General features: G+C 23.4%; 1 protein-coding gene and 1 long non-coding RNA gene across 2 annotated transcripts; one reads left to right on the forward strand and one right to left on the reverse strand.

Moving 5' to 3' along the window:
• Positions 1–7,485: 7,485 nt before the first annotated feature.
• LOC126900445 (lateral signaling target protein 2 homolog) lies at positions 7,486–24,591 on the forward strand. The gene is made up of 11 exons (XM_050676157.1): positions 7,486–7,861; positions 17,783–17,929; positions 17,991–18,122; positions 18,494–18,792; positions 19,081–19,255; positions 19,317–19,450; positions 19,510–20,235; positions 20,617–20,763; positions 21,741–21,895; positions 23,928–24,142; positions 24,208–24,591. The coding sequence occupies exons 1-11, from the start codon at positions 7,826–7,828 to the stop codon at positions 24,361–24,363; spliced, it is 2,322 nt and encodes a 773-aa protein (XP_050532114.1). The 5' UTR covers positions 7,486–7,825; the 3' UTR covers positions 24,364–24,591.
• Positions 17,717–26,795, reverse strand: LOC126900446 (uncharacterized). The gene is made up of 2 exons (XR_007702860.1): positions 26,612–26,795; positions 17,717–18,904 (listed from the first exon to the last, which is right to left on the reverse strand). It is a non-coding gene; the product is annotated as an uncharacterized LOC126900446 (long non-coding RNA).
• Between the last annotated feature and the right edge of the window lie 1,132 nt (positions 26,796–27,927).

Below are 27,927 nucleotides of genomic sequence, written 5' to 3' on the forward strand. Positions count from 1 at the left end.
TACATTTTTTTATAGATATTACATAATTTTTTTATATATTATTATTTGTTTGTAAATATAAATTATTTTACTTTTTATACTTCGGTGTTATTTAGAATTATAAACGTTTTAAATACAACGGGAGAAATTAGTATCGGCTGTTATTTTGTTGAACTTTGATGTATTGTTTTGAATTATTAGGGTTTATACATATTGAAATATAAATTTTCAACAGCTTTCATTAAATAATCTACTTTTAAATACATTGAAATTTTTAACTATTAACTTTTATTTATAATTATAATTGCAATAATCAAAGGTGCATTTATATTTTACGTATCTATTATATTAACGAGTTAATGTTATATACTCGATTGATAACAAAAACGTCAGGATACATTCCATTATGTTGCCTTACAGGAGTATTAAGAAAATATTATCAATATATTAATTGTGTATGCATTTATAGATAATGTATATAATTTTATATAACTCATAAAAAAAAATTCATGCATAAATATCGTAAGTATGGGTTTCAGATCACCTGGACTATCTTTCTGTAAATCTTCCACTAAATACAATTTAAGTAGAATTTTTGAAAAACTATAAATTGTTTTCTAAAAAATACTTGTAAAATAAATACGTGAAATTTTTGTAAGAACAAAATAAATAAATATTACATCATTTTTGACGTTTATTTAATGATTTATATTTTTATTATTGCCAACAATTTTATATACAAACTCCATTAATTAAAAAATTGTATTATTCGCTATATGTAAATTAGTACACAATATTGTTTGGCTTATAAATAAATAAGTCAAATGCAGTTGTTAATATGTAGTAAAATTATAATTAATGATTTTTTGTTTTTAAACAAATGAAAAATACATTTTTGTTATAAATGTTCGATAAATGGTTATTATTTAGTTATGAAACTTAATAAAAACTTAGTTTTGTGTTAAGTTTTTTTTTAATATTTTAGCAATGAAATTAACTTCAAAAATAATTTGTAATGTTTGTGTATTGTTATTTCTTTGTCTATATGTTAATTGTTCTTCTACTTTAAACGATCAGAAAATAATACAAAACGTAGCAGAACAATCGTTAAATATATTAAAAATTATTAAAATGCTTTTACTAGATCCGAATCATTTTTTTTTAAGTATTCAATTATTAACAAAAAATGGAATTCAAATAAATCATTTACTTCAAATTTTATCAAAACCCAAAATTAAATGGCTATGGCAATATAATTTTTTCTTAAATACAGTTTCAGATGTATTTTGCTTAAAAGTAAATTGTGTTGATTATATTCCTGGCAACAAATCTTTTAAAATAGAAAAAGTTTTATCCTCTACAGCACTTTTAGAGAAATTCATTAAAAATTATTTGAAAGATTTTAAAAAAGAAAATATTAAAATATCAGAAAACAAAAATTCAAATGAGCTTATTAATAAAGTCAATGTATCAATAAAAAGAATCGATACTATTTTACCAAATGATTTTAATTACGATAAAATGCTTAAATACTCACCTGATAGTTTATTTCTAAGTCATATTGGAAAAGATTCTAAAAATTTTATCGAACAATTAAAAAAGCTAACAAAAGGACTATTGTGGTCAAAAAATATTTTTGGCGCATTGTCTAAGACTTATACGAAAGCTATAACTACATGGGTTACAGATATTTATTATGATCTTTTAGATTATCAGAGACAAGTAATTTTTATTATAACCATACCCATACTTGCGTTTATTTATATTCATACATATTTAATGATAAGAATGCATAAAGTAGATAAAAGAAGGCTTATAAGTACTTCTTCTAAAACTTTAAAAAAATTATCAAATGCACATATTGATTTGTTCAAAGACTTTTTGGATTTTTTACCATTTATCAATAATTCTGATCTAACATTGTTGTATAATGTTTTAACTACACACAAGCAAAATGACGGCGAATCTAAACAACTTCTAGATATTTTAAATAAATCTATAAAAAAGAAGGAATATATATTAGGTGGACTAATTCTTGTTGATAAATGTTCGCCAATATATGATAATCCTACAAATTCGTTAGAATTGAAGCAAGCTGCTTTAGAGAACTTTGAAATGGCAAAAAAGTACTTCGATCACATTAATAAAATATTTACCGACGTTGATTTTAATCTAATCAATTTATTTGCTAATAGTTTTGTCGAGAATTTAAACCAATGTATACTTTTTTATAATAATGAATTTAAAGAATGTGCTAAGTATTCCTTAAATATCTTGAACTTGGTTAAAAAGCTTATGCAAAATGAAAAAAATATTGAGACAGTTTTGGGTTTATTGAAAAATTATGGCACTGTTGTGGTATACTTATTACAAGCCACATATGGGCACAATGTAAAATGGCTATGGCAACATAATTTGTTTGCAAATTCAGTGTCCGATGTGTTACGACCGAGCAAGAACTGCGTAAACTTTGTACCAGGTAACGATAACACCAAAATTACATCAGTATTAAATTCAATGGAAATAATTCGACAACCTATGTATAGCTATTTAAAAAATGACGAAGAAAATATTTCACTAGTAAGTGAAGAGCCTAAAATCCTCATTCAAAATATTAATACATGTATTGCTAATATAAAAGAAATTTTATGTAAATATCTAAAAGAATTTGGTAAATTAGATTATTACTCGCCTACGAGTTTATTTATAAATCATATTGGCGAGGATGTTAATTTTTTTAAAGATGAATTAATGAAAAAAAGTGTTGGATTGAAATGGTCAGATGAAATTTTCAGTAACTTGCATAAATCATATCAACTAACTTTAGCCGCTTGGGTGACCGATTATTACTATGATCTTTTTGATTATCACAAACAATTGATAACAATTATTGTTTCGCCAATTCTCAGTTTTTTATATATCCATGTCAAATTATTCGGAATTTATTACATATCAACAATTAAAAATGGTTCTATTTCGCTTCTTAAGCAACGGTCTTTTTCTGATAATTTAGATTTATGGCTTTTATTTTGTGATTTGTTCAAAAATTTCTTAGAATTCATAGCTCTAGATTATAATCCAAACCTACGGTCACTTTATGAAACTTTGATGACGTGTAGCAACAAAACCGATTTAAAAAAAATTATATCAAATAATTTGAGTAATACAATATTTATTGCTGAACAACGAGCTAATAGTCTTATTTTAATTGATAAAGAATCAATAAAAAAGATTTATAGTACAATAGAAGTTTCAAATTTTCAAGATATTGTAAAGAAGAATATTAAACTTACCGAAATATATTTATTATTTATAAAAGAAAAATTACAATTTGTGGACTACAATTTTATAAATAGTTTTTTTAGAAGTATATTCGAAGATACTTATGGGACTGAAATGGTTTTGTATTAAAATTATATAAAATAGCTAAAAAATAGTTTGTATTGCTTTAATACATTGGTTCTAATATACAGAGTGGAAGAGATCTAATTAATAACTTTTATAGTTTTTGATCTACTTACATTTTTCACTTTATTTTAATCAATTTTTAAGGGATTAAACTATATTCTAAACTTTTATTTTTATTATATAAATATTATAACTCGACAATTACACATACATTATAAACTTATTTTAAAATTTAATATTATATAATATTTTCAAATTATAAATTTTATTCTCAAAAAAAATTTTACATTATTTTTTTTCAATATTTTGAATAATTACTTTTTAGATTAGTTTTTAGTGCAGAAGGCAACGGGAAAACACTGCACTTATACATTTCACAAGATATACCAATACAATTCGTATTAACCAACTTAACAGTTGTAAAAGTAAAAAAAATGTAATGAAAATTGTTGATACCACAAACTCATATTTTAATTCACCCTTTAATTAAATCTTTAAAGATTTTTAGATTTAATAAATTTAAGTTCGATAAAATTTGATTTTTCTATATTATATGGAATACTAGTATTTATAATTAATGGTAATATTGTAAAATTATCAAATGTTTACAAAATGTTGAAGAATATAAATTTATAATATTGAATTTGTTCACATATTTATATCAATCATTATAATTTAATAATTAAAATATTTTAATGTTATTTTCTATGCATCTCATTTTATTTTAAAATTTAAACGTCTTAATTTTTTCTTATTTCTAATAATGTAGTAATATAAAAAAACTAGGCTCCGCCTAGCTGAGGTCATTCCTTACCAGCAGGGGCATCATTAGTAGGGGTCAGGGTGTGCGGTTGCACCCTTACATTAAAAACAGTCCCAATTGGCCTGTGAAATAATGCATCAATATTTTATACAACTAAAATTTTAAAAACATTGTATTATCATAGTTACATGGGACAATAAACAAATATTCTGTTATCCATTGAGTTAACAATAAATATATCATACTGAACTGTTAATATTCGTAGTGGACGCAATACAATGATATTGATAATCGTAACAGTTTTTAACACGACTTTTTTGGCGCGCAGTCATAGGTAATAATTGATAACAATAATAAACCAACAATTATAAAATTCAACGATTGTTATGACCTCGATAAGTTTTTTACACAAAAGTAATACTTCACAATTAGTATAACAAAAATATAGTAAACATTTAATTATTAAAATGAATAAAATTTTAAAAGGATTAAAAATAAAATAAGTATTGGAAAAATTACAGAATATTATAAAAATATATCTTATAACATATATCTAAATATTTTCATGTCTTATTATATGACTACAAAAAAAAAAAATACAAATTTTTATTTGGAAATATACTTAATAATAACCTTAAATTATTATTTAATACAATAGGTAAGCAAACATTTTTTTACAATTACTATACAATTTGTAAGCATTCTTTTTTAAATAAACAAAATAATTTTGTTTATATTTGTGCCTTTATTTCTCTAAATGGGTGCGTATCACGATTATTTCAAAATAATGTCCAAATAAAAACTATTCACATAAACTTAAAAAAAAAAGCTCATGATTCAGTTAAAAACTTTTAAACTAAATTTTGAGGGTACCTATTCAATATCTCTAGGAAGGTCTGGTAAAATTTTTAAATTTTAAATTGCAATGAGTGTTTTTTAGAAAATTTTAAACTCTCATGTGTTAACAGTGATAAAAAAAAGTTTTCTCATCTTAACATTAATTTTTCCAGAATAATGTCGCTGAGCTCTTTTATAAATAAAAAAACCCAGTACAGAGGGGTCGCGGCACAGTGGTGACGTGGCATAGTTGGATCAAGTATAATGATATCTGACATTGATTAAAATCACTATAAAAAAAAAGACGCTTCGATGCAAATCTTTAGATAGTGTTTAATTTTAAAAAATTGGTGGTTTATCCCAAGTTACATGATCTGATAGTTCCTTATTAATATCCTAATTAAGATAAAGTATTTCGAATGAAAAAGGGATTATTAAAAAATATTATTTCTCATAAAAAAATTGTGTTGATCCATACACTTTTCAAAAAGTTATAACATTTTAAAGTTAAAAATTTTAAAAATAAAATCGAGAATTTTCACACAAAAATAGCATTTTCACCGTGAAAACAAAATAAAGTCCGAAATTTTTTTTTTTAATATTTAAGTATACATAAGCTTTAATTTTCGATATATATAAAAGTGTCAGTATTTCCGGAACAATTTCAAAAATTAAGTTGAAAAAGTTTTACTTTCTATACGCAATTTTATGTTTTGAACCTCCCCTGTATTAAGGGAAATAGTCCGATTAAAAAAAAAAGTATTTCGAATGAAAAAGGGATTATTAAAAAATATTATTTCAAAAAAAAAATTGTGTTGATTCATATATTTTTCAAAAAGTTATAACATTTTAAAGTTAAAAATGTAAAATATAAAATCTAGAATTTTAACACAAAAATAGTATACGGTAGCCATTTTCACTGTGAACAGTCCGAAATTTTTTCCATAATAAAGTATATTACATAAGCTTTAATTTAAGATATATATAAAAGTGTCAGTATTTTCGGAACACTTTCAAAAGTTAAGTTGATAAAGTTAATTTTTTGTGAAAAAGTTGTCATTTTGAATCCCCCCCCTGTGGGCTGATAAAGGGTTAAATTTATAAAATATACCAAATGATAGGTAAAGACATCAAGCATCTATAAAAAAGAAAATTATATTGATTTGTTCATTTTTAAAAAAGTTATGGCAATTTTAAGTAAAAAAATTGAAGAAATGTCAAAAATTAGCGATTTTTAAATTTGTAATTTTTTGGGGGATTTCCTCCGTTTACGGGGAACGAGCGAAATTTTTTCAATTTTTGAGGGTAATGTCTTCGACTAGATACGATTTGTGATCTTTTGATGTATTGTTGAAAGAAATCGGTTTGGTGAGATTTGAGAAAAAGTGGTAACAGACAGAAAAAAAAAAAACATAGTGAAATTAATACCTTGTCAGCTTCGCATCGAAGCTAAAAAAATAGAAAATAAGACATCGTTTTGTAATTTTGATTGCATTTGCTATATGAAGTAAAATATAAATGTTTTATTATATATAAGAAAAATAACGTTATATGGTGATTCAATATACTAATATCTTTAACATTTTTATTTTTTTTTTTTTATTAAAAGGATTCAACTCGTATCTCTCTTAATAACATAATATGTTAAAAAATAAAAGTATGAAATAAATGTATTTTAAAAATTCGTTTTTCCAAAGTGATATTTGATAAACAAAATTATCTATCAATCAACATAAAAGATTGAACCTTCATGAACAGTTTCTGAGTAAACATACTTGGGTAGAATACTTTTTCGAATCATTATATCAATTCTAAAAATTATTTTATATCTTATTTAATAAATAAAATACATTACTCAACCCAAGAGAATCAATAATCAATAATATATGCCTAATAATTTTAATCTTAATCTTAAATACATTTAGTTTAGTAAAATTATAATTTTTTTTTGCAATGTATTCCTAATTATGTTAAAAATTACATAAGTACTGAATACTTAAATTTAAAAAAGCTAATTTTTACATTGAAATATTAGTATTCAGAATAAATGTATATTCCTTGAAATCCTTGAATAATAAAGACTAATAAATTTTATGATTTAGATTCATTAATAATTATTTAAGGTTAGATAAGGTTGTTAAATGTATTTCCATGGTGTTCATGAAAGTATTCTACTAAATATATTGGTAATCCGTAGTTATTAGCTTTATCACAAAGTTTTTTTAAGCAATGATGCATTCCAATTACTAAATAATTTTAAAATATTGAAAACGGTGTAGCCAGTTAAGCGATACATTTCTTTATACATGTTGTCAATGTTGGTATACTAATTGGAGATAAAAACTTGAATTCAACCATGTTCTTGGTGTACAATATTTTGGGTGGTGTCAGTGGTATTACCATCTCACGTTTTCTCACTTTTTCTCATGTACCTTGATTATCTATCCTTCACTTATGAATCTATGGTGTCAGAACTTATGGTTTGCTAGAACCCAACTCCTACCGCTTCCCGTTAGTCTTCGCTCGTCAGGCCTCTTAGACAGCGCTTGCGTGAGTCCATATTTCGTATGTAGAACGAATAATAACAATGTGCGCAAATCTATGATAACAGTGGTGCGTCAGTGTTTATTTCTAAAATTTTCTTGAAAGTATAAGTTTATAGCATTTGATGTTTTGTACTTGAGTTGCTTAAACGATCGGCTCAAAATGTCTCGCCGTCCTGTTATTTGACAGGCTTTGCCCTTTTATTTGTTGTTTACTTGAAGCGCATGATACATAAGCATTAGTCTAGCTTTCTTAATTTTTTAAAGATTGACTTTGCCTAAGTTGTCTATAATAATGGAATCTATTCGAAAATGGTTTTATAAACCAAAGGTGAGTACTATAATTTATTGTTAGATATTATTTAATATTATAAATCAAAAACTTCAATAGTTATCAATTTCCAGCGCATAATTTATATTATATTTTGTAGGAATTGCAATAATATATATCTTATCACTGAAATGAAATATATATGTGCAATTCTTCTTTTTATTTGTTATACTTTATTCATTATATTCGTATAATCAATTGAATTAATCTAAATAAAAAAATGTATGATAATTTGTATTGATTAGGTTACCATCAAATTACGTAGTTATACATATATAGGACTTATTCATATAAATTACTGTTATTATTTCTTATTTAAATACTTAAAAAATATAAATCATTCAAAATACATATTGTTCTAGTACTTATGCTTATCTAAATTACATAAAATAATTTTAGACAATGAAAAAATATTATTATTTATCTCAATATTATTATCTACTATATTCATTACATTATGAATTAAAAAATGTATGATGGTGAATCATTATTTTTATTTGCCACTTTTGTGTTAACTGAAAATTCTAAAAACTATTGAACATAATATTTTGAGAAGTAAATATAATTATCACTTTTTAATTTTCCTTTAGATAAAAAAATTTGTGTATTTCTATTCTTTGAAGGTTGTGGTCTTATTGTTAGATATTATATTATGTGTTAGTGAATTAAAGATTTATAAAAAAGTTGTATTTATATGTATATTATATTATAATTTAAGAATGAAAATTATCTAGCGATTTCATAACAATTACTGAAAATTATTATTATTAAATCAGATTTTATTTGAGTATATACTACAGTAGGATAACTACTTAAGTATTTACATATATGCTTACAGGAATGCAGGGTTTATTTACATGTTCGCTTTTGGTTGATAAGTTATATTTTTTATTATATAATCTATATATTTTTCATATTGTCGTCACTAACAGTTTTAAATTGAAATTTAATATTGTGATTTAAATTTTATAAAAATAAAAGTTTAAAGTTCACAGTTCAATACGTTTTATATTATCTCCCATCCCTTTATAAAAAGCAACTTTTTACATTAGTATATTTTATTAATATTTTACTTAATCACAAGACTTCACTCCTGCATTATTTTAACCAATATCTTAGTTCTTAAGAAACATTTTTCAAGTATACAAGTTAATTTAGAATAAACCAGATGTAACTGATAATTTATATAACATTTGATATAATTAAAATTTTGTTTTTAATAATAGAAATAGTTAAAAAAATTTTTGTTTAATTTTCAAAATTGCCAATTTTTAACATTTTTATTACAAAAGTGATAAATGGGTCCATAACAAGTTGGATGAGTAATTATGAAAATACAGATCATACTTGTGTATATTAATAATGTATACTCCAATTGTATTACACATCCATTCCTTTATGTATTAATTTGCTTGTAACTCAATATAAAGTTATTATTGACCCATTAATTTTTTTTTTTTTTAAGTCTTAAAAACTGGCTATATTGAAATTTAAATAAATGTTTTATAAAAAAAGAAATGTTGAATTACTTTTATTATTAAAAATAAATTATTGAATATATGAATTTAATGTAGTCTAAGAATACATAAATTATTAAAAACAAAGATCACAACAAAATGTGTAATTGTATCAAATGTTGTGAGAGATCAATTAGATCTGGTTTATCTTGTATTACATGTAAATTTTAAATAATTATTCTATTATTTGATAATTATTTGTGTATTATTACTATGTATAATCTCCACTTGTAGTAAATATTTGTTAATAGTTATATAAAGTTGAATTTTAAGATGTATAAAAAATAGCTAATTTTAGTAAAAAGCTTTTTTTTCATGAATATTTATATAATTAGTGGTCATCTCCAAGATTATCGAAAATAGTAATTTAAAAAGTATGTTATCATATTTATATTAAAATACTTAGTTTCATAAAATAAGAAAACACATATATTTGTTAAAGACTTTTTGTAGTGTAATTTTAGCTAATACCAGTGTAATTAGCTTAAAATGTTATGCTGCATAGAAAAAAATTAATGGAAGTTGTTAAAGAGAACTAAATTAAGTTATCATATTTTTTAAGGTAAATATTTAATTATATGAATTTCAGTTAATTATATGATAAAAGTATTTATTAGTTCTTAACAATATTGTGTAGGAAATAATGGTTGTCATAGAATCAAAATTTACTAAAAAAAATTTTCAACTTTTAAAAAAAAGTGTCTTCAATAGAACAATTTAACAATGACTTAATTTTTGCATCATTGTATTTGTTTACAGCATATAATTTTTTAATAATAGTGAAAAGAAACTTATTTTAGTTAAGTTTCCTTTCGATTTAGATAACTTTTTTTTTTTTTTTTGAATTAGAATTCGATAATTGTCTTCCGTCCTAAATTCGTAAATAATCGCTGTAAAGGTTTGCAACACAATGAGCCTAATATAAGCGCATTTATTTATGTTATTAACAATTATTAGTGCAATACTCAAGGTTATATTGGAGGTGAAACTTGTATTCAACATTATATACTACACTCCTACCACCTTAATATTTTAAGTTCTTTGGCTTGTGCGAAATATTTTGAATGTTAAAATGATGTCAAGTTAATAGTAGTACAGTTGTTTTCTTAAGTATTTTTCGCTATTCTATTTTATGTTTTATTTAGGTAATAATATTATTGCAAATAATAACTACTTTTTATATTTTTATTTTATTTGTAAATATTTAAAAATATTATTTTAAATCAGATAATGTAAAATTAATATTTTTCAAGGTTTTTTTACTGGATGAAAAATGCGTTTTTTGTAAAAAGAAAAAAAATGATTATAGAAATTTTATGGTTTTGCTTGAAAAAAAACTATCAGCAAATTTTAAGATCTAAATTAAACATCAATCAATTGAACTATCTAATTCTTTAACGTTTGTTTGGAGATTAGTATGCGAATATGTAAATCTTAAATTTTTACACTTATTCTTGGTAACTGAATATTGTAAAAAGAAGCGAAAGAATATATAATACGTGAGACAAGCGATTTCAATAGGAACATATTCGATTATTTTTGTATAAAAATTGACAATTAAATATCCATAATATCACGATTTCTGAAAAACAGCCAAAATATATTAGATTATTATTCATATACAGTTTCTAGTTTAAAATTTCTGAGTGGGTTACTACTTAATTATAATGAATTTTTAGAACTAATTTCAAGGTTTAAATGTGGCGATCAACTGTAGATAGGTTAGTATGATAGCAGATACTCCTCAGAGGTACTTTAATTTTTTTGATTATGACACGATTAAAGTAAATTTAACTATTGATTTAGTTCTTCATAAAAATATTTTTTTGGAATTACCCATGAATAAGTATATTACAGTTATCAAAATTTACCATAACGAGTTTAAAAAAACATTTTTTAATAATAAAAGTTGGTAACTATCATAGAAATATAATTTTAACGCATGACTAATGATCTTAAGTTAATTGGTTTAATTTCATTTTTTCTCTCGCCAAAGTTTAATTTCTCATGAGTAATATATTTTGAGAAATGGCTTATAAATATATAGTTCTATCTATTTTGTATTGGATGTGGAGTCTGTTACTAGAGAAAAAAAATTAATATATGAGTATTATGATTAAACAAGTATAAAAAAATAAATAAATATTAAAAATTAATAATTTGTCAAAGTATTTCAATTTAACACTTGGAATAAAGACGAACATGACTGCATTATGCTAAATTAATAGAAAGATATTAATAAAATATACATGGCTTTCTTGAGCTAAGAGATTTTGAGTTAAAAAATAATTGGTGAATAATCCAAAATGAACTTTTCTCTGCTTAACATCAGAGCTGTATTTCAGCTTATAATATTGGAAAAAAAAAAATCTTTCTAGGGCCCTTGATACGTCAGTTAGTAAATCCTCAATAAATATTTGTAATATAATACATGTAATTTTTTTTATTTAATGAAATTCTAAAGAATGGATCTGCCATTTACGTCGCGACATCAACGTAAAATCATAGTAGTGTGAGAAAATGGAGGGGAAAGTTCCCTTTTACTTTACATTTTAGATATTATATATAAGCCTTCCTAAATATGTTATTAAAGAGGGTGCTTGATTCGGCTAGTTCCCAGAGTCTCGGGAGACTCCTCCTTCTTAAACATATGAATAATTTTGAGTCTTTTAATGATGTACTATTATATTATTGATTTTTTATTGTGAATTCTAGTAGTTATGTACAAATAGGATTATTACTTATAAAATTATTGCAACAATTTTTTTTTAAACATTCATTGAAGTTAAAAAATAAAATAAGCAATAATAACATAACTTACTTCCATTTATTAATAAGAATATAATAAATACGATTATTTATACTATACATACATTTTCCAAGTTAAAAAAAATGTTTTAATTATAGTAATGATCAGTATTTCAGAAGTTATTAACATTTTTATATATAGGCGAGATTAGAGACTGCGAAATGTTTACTGATAAAAATGACAGCACCCACACCTCACTTCCAGTCATTATTTAAATTGTTAATAACTTCTTAAATAATGGACCAGTAATCTTAATTACATAATTTTCTATTTTATAAAATGGTTAAATATGTATGTTGCTGTTTAAATAAATAAAGTTGACACCCTATAAGACATGTAAGGGATAATCATAAAAAATATTATATAACAGATAAATGGAAATATTATATATATATACTAATACAAGCAAAAAAAAAAAAATTAATTTAATATTATTATTAAATAATAATAAAAAAATTATTTTAAAAGAAATTGAATTAAAAGGGTCACCTTGTATAATAATTGAAAAAAATATTGATTTTACCTTAATTATTAATCTAATGTGCACATTGTATACAATAAAAAATAATTTAATTGTTAAATTTATACGAATTATTCCTAGGTGGTGTTAAATTAAAGTTTTTATTGTTAAATTGTTTTTGGAACTTTATCCAAGATTTTATTGGTGTATTATTTTTACTATTGTATTAAACAAATATTAAAATTAAAGTTATAAACTTCATATGTAGTCGTGTTTATTATCGTTTAAGTACCCTTTTATTATTAGTCATCGTGTTTGGTATATTATATTAATAATATAATTATAAGATATACTGTCCTTGTTATCAAAATAGCAAGAACTAGAACTAACAAGATAAAATAATTTGTAAATATAGTGCTGTGTAAGCATTTTAAATATTAATTAAAATTGATTACCGCCAGCACATTTAACAAATATTGACATTAGCAGTACAAACATTTTTTATATTATGAAATTTTTCTTTAAATTTTCTATTATATGTTTTTATATGATATTAGTTTATTATTAAAAAATGATGTGTGTTGGATTTTGCCAAAAAATAATTTAATCTACTTAAAGTGTCCATTTATGATTTTCTTTTTTTTTTCATTTAATTTTTTTTTTATCCGGACGAAAAATATGTTGTTAAAAAACTTTGGGTGTCATAAAATCTAAAATATCTCCACTTATATTAATAAACAATAGTGTCCTTACTGAATTCTATCAAGAAGATTCTACAATTTGGAATAATAAACCTATTGGTAGTGTACATCGTGAAAATGAAATTTTTTGTAACAATATAAAATTAGCACCAAAAGCGAACTATTTAACAAGTAAAATTATTTTATACATTTGTTTTTTTTCATTTGACTTGATTAGAACGCATTAATTACTTTAATCGAAAAGAGTACTAATATTAGTTTTAATCTTTTAATACAACTAGTTCTTATGATTTTCTTATTCAATTTTTAAACAATAGGTCATTACATAATCAATAATGTTTGATCTTCCATGTGAAAATTACAAATACTGATTTATACAAAATCTATAAGTTCAGTAATTTAGTTAAACTATTCATAAATAATTATAGATAAATTATTTAAAATATATTTGTATTTAATTTTGTATGATTATAATTACTAAAGATTTTTAATTTAAATATTAAATTTATTAAACAAAAATCAGTTGTTATAATATAGATTAAATTTATAATTCACAGTTGAAAATTTTGCGACGTTAATGAATTTCCACATATTGTATGTATCGTTATTATAAACCAGGAAGAAAATATCTTCCTGAAAAAATCTTATGTTATTTCTATTTTTAATAAAGTTTATTATAAATTTTATGGTTCAATGATCAAACTTGCATCATCAGGAAGAAAATTATTCATAGCATAGAAGGTCAGAGTAATGAAGCTATTTTTCTTAATTAAAAATTGCACCTTATTTACTATTTTTAACTAATTAATTTATGTACATTTTGAAATAACATTAAATAGTTTATGAAAATTAAACAAAAATAATAATTTTACACTTATTTATTATATTTTATTTTGTTGGGAACAATAATTTTTTTTTTTATAAAAAAAAATCTGTGCGTGTTAAAAAAAAATGTTTTTAGTTTTGCCTTCATATTATCTTTAAATAATTACCTTTTGTCTCCACATTAAACTGATTACCATGAGCCCGTGTTACATCTATTGTTTTTAGTGTTCCGGGTCTTGCGTCTTCCATACAATTTATAACAGTACAGTATGCGGAAATTAAAGAAACTGTTTCAAGACAATTTAATAATAACTATTTTCTACATTTTTTGTTACAATTTTTACCAAATCTGAGAATAAAACGTTACGGTATGCTTAATGTAATAATGTATTTTCAAGTGAAAATATACACAAGACTATTTAAAAATAGTTACGTATATGTCATATTGCATAATTGGAATTAATTTTTTTTTAATATATTTGTTTTTTGATGACGTACAATATTTGATCCTCCAGTCTTAGTATTTACTCTTGAATGTATGAACTTTTCAGATTAGCAAAATCGCGTTTTTCGTATTTGTGTAAGTTATTATAAATTTATAAATAAATTATATATATATTATATTGATCCCTGACATAAATAAAGAGTTTTTGTTTCATTGACTAATTGAACTATGTTCTAAAAAAAAAAAAAAAACTGTCTTATAATTTACAAATTAAATATCTTCGTTTGCTTTTTCTATTTTTAAATGCGCGACTTGCGCATTTTATATATTAAATTACTCTATATAAAATGAATAGAGTTAATATTCAACTTTACTTATAATATTTCCTATCGTAATATACTACTAGTTTTCATTCAATTCATCAGTTGTCATTGATACCTATTAGTTATTTTTAATAACAATGCAATTTTTAATTGTTAAATTTATAACTTATTCAATTGATAACGTAATATAACTTCATGGTCATCGAATAAAAGTTTTTAGAAACAAAAATAAGTACCTGTAATATTTTTACTCAGTTGAACTGAATTTTATGTTACGACTGTATAGTTACGTATACTAAACATACTTGTATTTTTGTCCTTCGAATTTAGTATAGAAAAGGTAGAAATAACAATGGATGCTTAGTTTCGTAGTTTTTTTAATAGCTGAATTCATAATGTCAAGCTTAATATTTTGAGTTTATATATAATAGTAATACACTATGTTTATTATTGTAAATTCAATAAAATATATAACATTAATTTGTGATTATTGTCAAATTATAAATTTCGATTTATTGATTTTTCACTAATTCTTAAAATAACTCGGTCAAGGTAAATTTTTTAAACTATAATTACTATATTTTGCAAGGTATACTTATTATGTTATATATTTTATTATTTTCTAATACTACAATTAATTAAAATATAAGTTGCAACGTGTTATAATATTCTATTATTTTTTTTTTATTATTATTTTGATATCTTTTTCTCTTGAGAATTTCAGTTGATTTAATATGTAGTTAGTTGGTCAACGTATACAATGATGTCATTTTGCGTCATCAATTATAATAATAATGAATAAAGTATTAAAAAAAATAAAAACCTTTGCTTTTTTTATGGAATTAGAAAAATAATAATTATTATAATGTTGTTTTTCTGATGCGCGAGAGTTAGCAAAAATGTTAATTTCTTTTGTTGTTATTATTTATTCAGTTATTCAAGAAGTAATAGTACAGTTAAGTAACAATAAATAAATAAACTTAATTTTATTTTATGAATAATGTTTACTGTAATCTCTCAAAGTGAAACAAATAAAACTTGACAAACAATTTTTAAAAATTTATGATAATAAAATCTTGTTTCACGTATTTAATTCAGACTTCAGTGTGTTTACGCATTGGAATGGAGATAGGAAGCTAAAAGGTGTTATGTATCTTTGTTAATAGTCACAATATAACTGGTCGTTTCACAAGTACCTTCATCGTCATTCGGGCGGTTCGGAAACTTCAAGGAGAAATTTCACATCACATAATAATAATACAACAATTTTTACTGTTGGACACGTTTTAATTTAGGGACTGGAGCAATACCAATATAAACCGGTTTTGGAATTGAAACCCTTTGATATTACTTAACAAATTAAAATTCTTAGATATTTATACTATAAAACTAAAAATTTAAAAACAAAATTTTTTTTGAAAAAATTAAATCGTTATATTACATTTTTTAACCTTTTGTATCATGAATATTTGAACAAAAACTGTAAAAAATAATAGTTATACAATTAAAATTTCAATTTTGTAGGTGCTTTATTTTTAAATAGATGAAACCATAGATTAATAAAATACAATTATTTAAATTAGGCTAAAGACCATTACTTATGAATGTATTTAATCAAGTCGGATATCATTCAAACTGACAATATTTTAAATTATATGTCCCCATAAAGGTTCCTGATTTAATCTACCATCAACACTAAACATGATAACTATAATATATTTAATACCAGAAATTTTTGTTATATATACTTAGTTATAAAAATTAGTTACCAACACGACATGTTGGCCTCGTTGTGTCTTGTACATTAATACAACCTAATTGTTAATTCTTTTCAAATATAAGTACTATAAATAGCGTTTTATTGTAAAATTGATTATTTCTGTGCCGTTTTTTTTATAGTACTCACTGACGATGGTGTTTTATTCTTTAAATGTTAATTTCACCCACATAAAGTTATTTAAAATTGAATGCAAAATGAAATGTATGAACAACCTCTAATGTTATTAGAGAGTTGTGTTTAGTCCGACGTGCATTGACCGTGAAGAAAAACAGACGCCAAGTGAAAGTATAGCTTGTTTCGGCGATCTGACTCTAAAACACTATCACAGTATTGCAAATAAATTTACCAAAATGACATCAATTGACTTAATTTTTTTGTGTGTCTTAGCGCTTTCTTTTATTCTAATAGGAATTGCTTTATCATTCTGACTGTTGTATTTGATAATATTTTTCTTAAAAAGCAATGATAAAAAATGAAAACCTTTTATTATTTTTTTCTAAAGTATATGTGAGTATACTGAAAAATACTGTTCATTTTATTTACATTTGCGTAATACTATTTGTACGTGAAATTTGAATCCCTCAAATATAAGCCATGTAAAATAACTAAACATTTCAGTTAAATTGTGTGTTTGGGAAATACGTTAGATAAATATTTTTCAAAAAGATACAAATATTTTCAATACAAAAGAAATTGTGAACATTTTTTAACTAAATATCTTAATAAAAAATTAATTAAATAAGTTATTTCTTAGGTTAAAATAGTTTCATTGTTAATATGTTTTTGGCACTCGTTCGAACAATGAACCTGTTATTTGTTTATGCGCTGATAATTAGTTCATATTGAATTGATTAAAAATTTTTATCATAACATCATTAATGAATCTTTGTTTTTATTTATTTATAACATTATCTCCAGTGTTTTATAAAGTAAATCATTGAATTGGTTGGTTTGCTCAGTTCAGTAGATTACAGCGCACAAATGAACTCATGAACTTCTAGACATAATACAAGACCGTATTAATATATTTTGATTTTCATTGTAATGGTTTTTTTTTTCAGAAAGGAGATCGTTCCTTATTAGCTCAATTTTTTTATGCTGATGATGAATTAAATGTGGTTGCTGCAGAATTGGATAGCTTTGATGGTAAAAAGGATCCTCAACGGTGCACTGCCCTTGTAAATCACTTAAGACAATGTCAAGACAAAGTAATTTAAATTTAATTTTTTTTTTATTAAAATGATTATACATTTTTTTTTTTTTGCTTAGGTTTTAACCATTTGTATCAAAATTATGGACGAATTAATACCTGGCGAGCGTGCTAGTCGCGATTTTCGTGTCAAATTTCCTGATGATGTAATTCAAGATAATTTAGCTGGACAGTTGTGGTTTGGTGCTGAAGTAATTATTTATACTAGAGTATTAATCAATCTTCACAAATAATGTAGGCTATAGTTTCATTTTTATAAAAGTGTATGTGAGTTTTAATTATCATTCCAAAACATCCCAATATATTTATGTCTCTAAATCTTACTACCATTATTAAATTTAATTAATTCAAGTTAGTTTTTTTGCTAAAATGTTTTATAATTAAACAAAAAATGAATGTTTTCTACAAGATATTTTTTCAGTTTTGGAGTTAAATAATTACTAAACACTATTATAATAAAAGTGACATTATTAAAAAATATTATATTTAGGAGTAGTACTGCTGTATATCAGACAAGTAACGTAACTTTAGTTTAAATAAATTTTACTATTTTTTTTTTCAGTGTTTATCTGCAGGATCTAGTATAATGAATAGAGAAGCTGAAAGTGGAGCAATGAGACCTCTTGCTAGAGCATTAACTAAATCATTAGAAAAAGTCCGCAGTTTATTAAGAGATGCTAGCTTATGTAGTGACCAAACTCCTCCATGTCTACGTAATTTGATATCATCATTGTGCACTTTTGATCACTTATTAGCAGAATTTGAACTGCGTTATGTGTCAGCAATGGTACCAGTAAAATCTGCTCATGAATATGAATTACAACAACTTGTAGTAGTTCTGTTTTCAGAAACTCTTCAAAGGTAGCAGATTTAATTTTTCTATAAAACAGCTAGGGTAATGGAACCAGTCATTGACATTTCATCAGCTTAGACAATTTTCAGTTTGAAATATCATAGAGTCTTCTTGAAAATTCTGAAAAATAAGCTTTAGTTAGTTACCTTATAAAGTTCTACAATTTATTAAAAAAAAAAATAATTTAATATGTGATTGTCAATAAGTGTTTAGTATGCTAGTGTCTGGTGCTGTTATCTTACTTAAATAGTTATTTTACAATTGTATTAATAAAAAATAATTTTGATCATTTTTAGAGCTCTTGCTAAAGGTTTATTAAGTCAAGAAATGGTAGATGATTATGATCCAGCTCTTATGTTTACTATACCACGTTTAGCTATTGTAGGAGGTCTTCTATTTTATCCTTGTATATCACCTTTATCTTTAGACCAAAATGCCTCAAATATGTCTGATATGTTCCGTCCATTTAGAGTAATTGAAACATTATTTTATTTTAAGATATTTTAAATTTTTAAAGTATAAAATTTTTCAGTCATTGTTAATTAAAATTCGAGAACTTTTATGGACGCTGTCAGATAAAGAACTTTCAACTTTAGAAAGAATGCTTTGTTCATCTGATGATGTAAAATTTGATAATAAATTAACTGCCAATAATCAACACTTAAAGTATATAGTTATTTATTATTTACTATTTAAATTCTGTACTAATTATTGTTGTTACTTAGATCTCATGATATAAGTGATGAAGATTCTGTAAGTCTTTCTTCTAATACTACTGAATTAGTAATTGAAAAAAAAGTTACTACAATTGAACATTGTAATAGAAAAGGTTTTCCTTCTTCATCTCCTCAAGACTTACTTAATAATAATCCTTCAGCAAAAAAATTTGAATCTACTATCATAACAAAAACTAATGATCTTCAAAATAATGAACTAAAAAGTCCAGTATCTTCTAGTACAGCTAATGAATGTATAGAGTCAAGTTCTGTACCAGATGCTGATCTAACTGAGTGTTTAGCTACAGCAACTGAAGTTTTAACTGAGATTTTAGTTAAAACAAACTTGAATATTGAAAGTGAAAATTTGAACATCACTTTAGATTCAAATGGTAATAATTCGGTAGCAAAAATCCCAAATGTCTCTAGTAGTTCAACACAAACCGATTGCCCACCTTCAAGTTCATACCATGTATGTTGCTGTAAAGAATGGAACTGTTGGAAGTCAACTGGAGAAAAAAAAGAAAAGTGTGATGGTTCTGCCCAATGCCAAACTAGTATTTGTTGTAATCATAAAAGAAAAAAATCAAATAACGATACTAAGCTAGAAAATAAAAAATGTGATTGTAGTGTTTCAAGGTACAATAAAAATTGGAGAGAGCTACGAAAAGTAGCAAATAAACGTACAAATGTACTTTGTCGTTTAAAAGTCTGTAATCGAAATTCGAAACCTGTGTAAGTAGACATTTTTATCAATATTCATTGACTACTAACAGTACTTATTAACATTTTTTACATATGTTATGTAAAGTGTACTATAGAGTTAAAATTATTAAAATCAATGTGATAAAAATGTATATGTTAAATATTTTATTAAACAAAATTTATAAATTTTAGTCATAAAATAAATTTAAATAAAAGGTGACTAAATACCAATAAATCTATAATAATTAATAAAATTAAATAATTAAAATAATATGTAACGGGATTTGCTTTTATTAACCATATCTTCAAACATATCTTCAATATGTACAAATTATTAGATTTCATTGGAGTTTTTATATGTTATACTAAAATTTATATACTATAAATTATAAAAAAAAATGCTTTTTTTAGGATCAAAAATCATGAAATGTGTTCAAGTTGTTCAAGTTGTACAACATCATCAGCCGATGAAAGTGATGAAAGTAAAACTGATAGCTCTACTACAGACAGTTCCTGTAATTTTTCATTGCGACGCCAGAAAGCTCGAGCAAAATTCAGGTAAAAACTTTTTAAAAATATTATGTTAAAAAAGTAAAAAAAAACTTAATTTAATATAATTTATACTGACAACACATGAATTTTAATATAATTATTAACGTACCCATGAAATTGGAACTTTTAAAAATTTGATAATCTTATCCTTCATTATTATTCAAAAAAAAAATTAATATATAAGAATATATTTTTAATATTTTTGGTCAAATTACCTCTTAGGTCTGATTTTCATCACTCTTGAGATATCTTTTAAGGCTAATGAATCTTGATCATTTTTGTGACTTATTCTTTTTTAATTTTGGAACAATATTGATGGGTTATCAAATTTTTAAGTCAAAATTTTATTGCCACCCTAATAATTATGTTCTAAAAATATTTTATTTGGATAAACATTTTTATTTATTATCTGTTAAATTTTTTTATTTCAATTGCTTTTATTAACTTCAGTAAAAAAAGTTCTTGCTGTGTACTAATAAATCTATTTCTATTTAGTTTTTGGTAAAAATATCACCCATCTTGTATATAAATTATATTGTGTTTAATTAAAAATAAATTTTTATAATCATTTACAATAATTAAACATTATTACAATTTGACATCTATTATCAGGGATAGGAATTTTATGTATTTATAAATTTTGTTTGAGCTATTTTGAAGGGTCCCCAAGTTTATGCAACTTTTGCCATAGAATTATATAGTAATTCTACAAATATTTTTCGTTTTTGAGGGATATAATCGTAATCCTCTCAAAGATATAACCTCAGTATCAATACATTACTAAGTTTTCTATTAAATTAATAAAAAAAATTTTCTGGCTTATGGTGTGGTCAAAATAATTTTAAATAATATATAAATATATATAATTTCTATCCCTAGTTATTATGAAAAAATATATTGAACTTATTAAAATTTACAATTTTTAATTGAACTACAAATGTGTACAATATTTTCTTGTATTATAAAGTTTTAATTTTTTTTAGGTCTGATGAAGATTTGTTACATAGATTATTTGTTTGTATCTCTGGTGTAGCCGATCAATTACAAACTAATTTTGCGGGTGATTTGCGCAACATATTAAAAGCAGTTTTTCTCATGTCAAATTCTAGTAGTAATCCTGATGATAATGAAAATACAGGTAGGTTTATTGTAAAAAATAAGTAATATGATTTTTTAAATATATACAGAGTGATTTTTTTATCATAACCCACTCAATTATTTACAGAATAATAATAAGTAAAAATTTTTTTTTTATTATTGTCTTAAGTTACACATTATTCTTGAATTATTAAATATGTAATACTTTTTAAGTTCATCCCTTATGCCTGGTAAGGGTGTCAACTTTGTTTTTTTAAATGGTAACACATATTTTTAATTTAATAAAATGTTTGAGTTTTTAATTCAATAGTAAATGGCATTTGAATTTTTAATAAAACTTAATTTGTTTATTAGATATGAACACTCAAAGTTTCAAATTTTTGTTATATAACAGCATTGTTATTATCAATGGTAGTAAGGCAAATTGTTGTGAGTTTATAAATACACTAACTGACAATACAAAAAGTATATCTATTGATAGTCATAATTGATAATAAACAATCCGCGACTGTGATAGCAATATCATAAAAAACCAATTAGCTACCTGTATTTTTAATCCCTAGTGTATTATACACATATATTAACTCAAAAATTTGAAACTTTGAGTGTTCATATCTAATAAAAAAATTAAGTTTTATTAAAAATTCAAATGCCATTTACTATTGAATTAAAAACTCAAACATTTTATTAAATTAAAAATATGTGTTACCATTTAAAAAAACAAAGTTGACACCCTTACCAGGCATAAGGGATAAACTTAAAAAGTATTACATAGTTAATAATTCAAGAATAATGTGTAACTTAAGATAATAATAAAAATAATTTTTTTAATTATTATTATTCTGTAAATAATTGAGTGGGTTATGATAAAAAAATCACCCTGTATATAACTTACCTCAATTTTTTCAAAAATTATAAATGAAAAAAACTAAATTAAATATAATATAAAAATTATGAATAATTAATAGTACTTTAATGTGTTTACATACTAAATTAATATTATTTTGTTCTCTTAGTATGTAATCTTTCAAAAAGTTGTTTTCTATTTTTTTTTAATTTTAAATTTATGTTTAATTACAGATATTATTTTGTTTAGTTTTGATTTCTTTTTTTTTTAATAAATATAACACACATAATTAATTGATAAAAATGGGAACTATACATTCAATATTTATTTAAATAAAATAAATTATTCTTTTAAATAAAATCATTAATTTTTTATTGTATCTTTTTTTGAGAATTTCTGTTAACTTCTATTTAAGTAACTTATATAGTTTCTCTTCTAATGATGGCAGATTTTCTACTGTAATATTAAAATATGAGTTCATCTAATAAATTGTATTCATATGATATAGTTGAGTGTTTTACTAAATTTAATATTAAGATTAACATAGAGGGTAATCTGTTAACTAAGTTTTACATAATATATTTCTAAGTATAATATTATATATATATATATATATATATATATAATTTTTTCCTCTAAGTAACTATTTATTCATACTTTAATTAACACAAAATATATACTTCTTATTTTCCTTTAAGGGTGTATCAACATAAGTTTTTAAATGAAAATATTTATAATATTTAGTTATTAATTGTTTAGCTATAATCTTACAAATTATAAAATGGTCTAAGTAAATAATTATCTTTAAGAACCAATAATTTAAGATATATGGATTTTTACGTTGTAGCAGGTACTTATAGTACAGTGATTCGTAAATGTTTAGAGATAAAAATTAACAGGCGCTTTACATTCATACTTATTCTTATGTGTTGATAAAATCAAAAATACTGGTTTGAAAGTAATTATCAACCAGTCATTTGCTTAATTAGATCATTTTTTTATTTGGAAACTAATTAAACATATATATTTCAATTAGAAAAACTAAAGTTGATACAATATTAATGGGAAAGAAGGGGGAAAAAATTATATTTTAACTTATACTCATGAAGATATTGTGTGAGACATAGTGGATCACCTTAAATATTTACTATTTGATGTTATATATATTTCTATTTAAAGTGTTCCTGTTAATCAAAATATTAATTATTCAATATATATTATTTAGTAATTATAACTGGAAATAACAACTCGTCAATTAATATTGAAAATGGAGAAGAAGCACTTATATGGAGGGGTGAAATAATGGTAGGAGATGTTTCATCATTAACATTAGAAACTCCACCTCCTTGGATACCAGATAATGAAGCACCTTTATGCATGTCATGCAAAGCTATATTTACAGTAGTGCGTAGACGCCATCACTGCCGAAATTGTGGAAAAGTAACTAGTTTAATTTTTGTAAAAATTGTATTTTATTTTTTTGATTATAAATATTTTTTATTTAGGTGTTTTGTTCCCGATGTAGCTCAAATTCTGTCCCACTACCTAGATTTGGCCATTTAAAACCAGTACGAGTTTGTAATCGATGTTTCATTTATCAGGTTACTCCCTTCACATTGGAATCCTCTATCGGACCAGTTCCAATAATAATGCAATCTTAATAAAATTTATTACATTTTATTCTCACATTCCAAAGAATGAAGAAACATCTTTATTTTTGTGTTACCATTTTATCCTAATTGACTGTTTGTTTCTCCTTTTTAACCTTTTGTTTTAGGTGTACTATCCTGGATAAGCATTCTGTTCCTAATTACAATTTTAACATTTTTTTATAAAAATAAACTGTAATAATGACCATTTAATTGGTAATAAATAGATTATGTATTAAATAGATTTATTTTACAATTTTTTTAAGTGTAATAATAAAGTATAATTTGTTTGTTTTTAAAAAGATGCCCTAAGTGTGTAATTTGTTTCAACAACAGAAATATTTTTTTTAGTATAATTTATAGTATAGATTGAAGCTCAATGTGTATTTGTTACATTTATAACATAAATATTTTTTCCAAATTTTAGAATTTTACTAGTTTTAATGCACTTAAAAAATAGTCAATGCTATTGTTAATATTTTTAAATAGTTAATTTTTGTTTTTTTTTCTGTTTGTGAAATTTTGATTGTAAAAAAATTAGTTTATTTTAAACTCTTTATTTTTATACAATTTTATCTAAATGTATTCAGTCAATATATAATGGTAAATTTAGTCGTTGAAATGGCTGTGGACAATATTCAACTCTTACTTTTACTTGAAACAAAACAAATAATTATTTTACTTTTAATTTTGCTTAATTAATTTTATTTTTGGTATTATATTTGTATAATCACACACAATAATTTTAAGAAAACTAGTTCAAGTGATCAATATGTAGTGCAATATATTACCCAAAATATGAGATTGTTTGTTTTGATAGATATGGTAAATCAATGTTATTTTTAAACATCTGGTATATTTTGTTTTGATGTCATTGTTTTTAATTTTAATTTACAACAATGATAATTACAGAATATTTTATATCTCTAATTACTTTATTTATATTTTTTGGAGCAAAAATGTATTAAATTATTTACGGCCAATAGATTTATTTCCATTAATAAAAATAATTAAATCTTGGTTTTTCAACAAATATATGAAACAAAATTAATCCAAAAATTAACACAACATTGAAAGTATTAATTCCAGTAATAACTTTGAATTATTAAGAAAACATATAAAATAGGATTAATTTGCCATTGTTAATACATAACGATGTATGTTATTAACAATTATTTGTGGACAATGGCAATTTTCAAATTAATTCAAAAGTTATCTTTTGTTAATGTAACACAAATTATTGAATTTTTCCAAAACAACATGAACTCTTATTTCTTTATTTTCATCCTGATTACAAGTTGTATGGTTTATAAGCAAAATATTTATTATGGTAATTAAATACAGTATGAAATTGATATTTATTAATTTAAAATTGTAATTTTAACGGAAAAATTATAAAAATATATAAAGCAATTACTTATATGGCTAACATGTATAAAAATTGAAGGGCTTGATACAAAACTACAGAAAATATTTTGTTGTTAATTATGATTAAATGGTTTATAAGGAATTTTAATCAGAGTCAAAAATATAATTTTCTTGATCATTTTTTCGCACTAATTTAAAATTTACAATTAAATTTGTTTTGTTTCCACTAAATTTTAAATTATTACTAATTACTTAAACACGAGTATTAACATATAAAAAAATTATAAGTTAAAATTAAAATCAACAACAGTGGACTAAATCATAGGTGAAATTAGATACAGTATATTAGTATATTATAGAGTAATATAGGATATCACTATACAGAATATAGTTCTGAATATTTCAATTGTAGCATCTAATTAAACACCAATAGCTACATAGACATGATTAGTTTTTCTATTGAAATGATTTTTTACGATAAATATTTAATGATCAATTTTAAACTCGCAAGTTGAACTAAAAAATAAGTTAAAAAGTTCAACATTTTTAAATTATAAACTTTCATAAAAATTAATTTAAAGTACCAAATAATAGGTTAAACATGACATTTTAAAACTTAAGTTTTCACCAATTATTTTTAACATATTAAAAATCAATTTTTATATGTAAATACTAGTTTTTAAAAATTAGTAATAATCTTAAAAAAAAGAGGCGATGGAAAAGATCTAATTGTAAAAAATCAGCGCAAAAATGTGGTTAAGCAAAGTATATTTTGGTCTACGATTATTAAAAAGTGTTACATTTTAGTTGTATGATTTAACTGTGTAATACAGTTATTATATTTTATTACTATTTTACTTTACAAAAAGGTCTTTTTGAAGTTACCACTTACCACTTTTTACAGTAGATATTCGTCTAAATTTCCAATATATGGTGATTATAAGTTAACTAAATTAAAATTTATAAATAAAAAAGTTAAATATTAAACTTTGTAGTTGAAATCTATTATCATACCAAACGTATTTCGACAACATGTACTTTAAAACATTTGAAGTGAACGATACTTTTCGATTAATTAAGTGGTTCATAATAATTGTTATCATTATTTTTGAGTTGTCTCTGTAATCTAATATCTACAAATTATAGAGATAACTTAAAAAAAATTCAACATGTTATATCAAATATTTTTTATTTTGATTTCTGTATTTTTTTTACAAATAGGTTATTTTATTACATTTATCGACACAAATAAAAAAAAAAAGCCGATAGTAAACCATTTGTTGATGAAGTAATCTTGATTATTATTTATATGGTAATGGTTTCAAACAAAGAGTCCACTTAAGAGATGCGTGAAGTTAAACCGTGCGATTATCAGATTTGTCGCGTTATTCCCCTGAGACCTACAAAATTAATTTTGTATAAGGCTAATTTTATTTTGAATAAGTTGTATGGTATGCGTTTTGAAGAGATACAAGCCATCTAGTCGTGTGCACCCATCAAAACGTAGTGTTTATAACTCAATAAATGGACGGCGTCGTGATCGTATCCAGTCGTATTGTGTAGCGGCAACAGCACACGGACCGCACAGGGAGGAGGCGCGTGCTCCAAACAAATGCGGAGTATTAAAAGCAAGACACCCGTTTTGGAAAAATGGAGTTTGTATGAACCGTAAGCAGTGGTGCGAGACGGACAAAAACAGACACGTTAACCCCTCTCAGTCTACTCCATAAAGATTACATAGTAATAAGCTCATCTTTTCCCTCTCGCCTTTTGTATTATTTTGGAGTTTTAACGAAATTGCCGTGTAATCAAATTACGCACCCCCAGTCAATATTGTCTTTTTTATACGCGATGTGACCATAAAATGTTTAAAAAAATACGAATATACGACACAGCCATACATCATATTTTATATTTATTTATTTTTTCTGTAAGCGCGGCACATCGGTTTCTTAATATTTGTACTGATAGTATTGTGAACTTCATTAAATTTATTCAAAAATATAACATTTTCTCAATCACATTATTTGTTAAAATAATGATAATGCTATGTAATGATTCCCAGAAACATTACGTTTTTCGAATGATGGATTATTTGTGACTTTTTCTAAAAACTGAATGGTCACATATTTGTGGTCTTCAGATATTTTATGATAAAAGTGTTTTCTGTTGCAGTGGCGCAACCAAAAAATAATTTAAACGCTACCC

This window comes from Daktulosphaira vitifoliae, unplaced genomic scaffold, assembly GCF_025091365.1.
Source record: "Daktulosphaira vitifoliae isolate Bord-2020 unplaced genomic scaffold, ASM2509136v1 Scaffold_3, whole genome shotgun sequence".
Lineage (NCBI taxonomy): Eukaryota > Metazoa > Arthropoda > Insecta > Hemiptera > Phylloxeridae > Daktulosphaira > Daktulosphaira vitifoliae.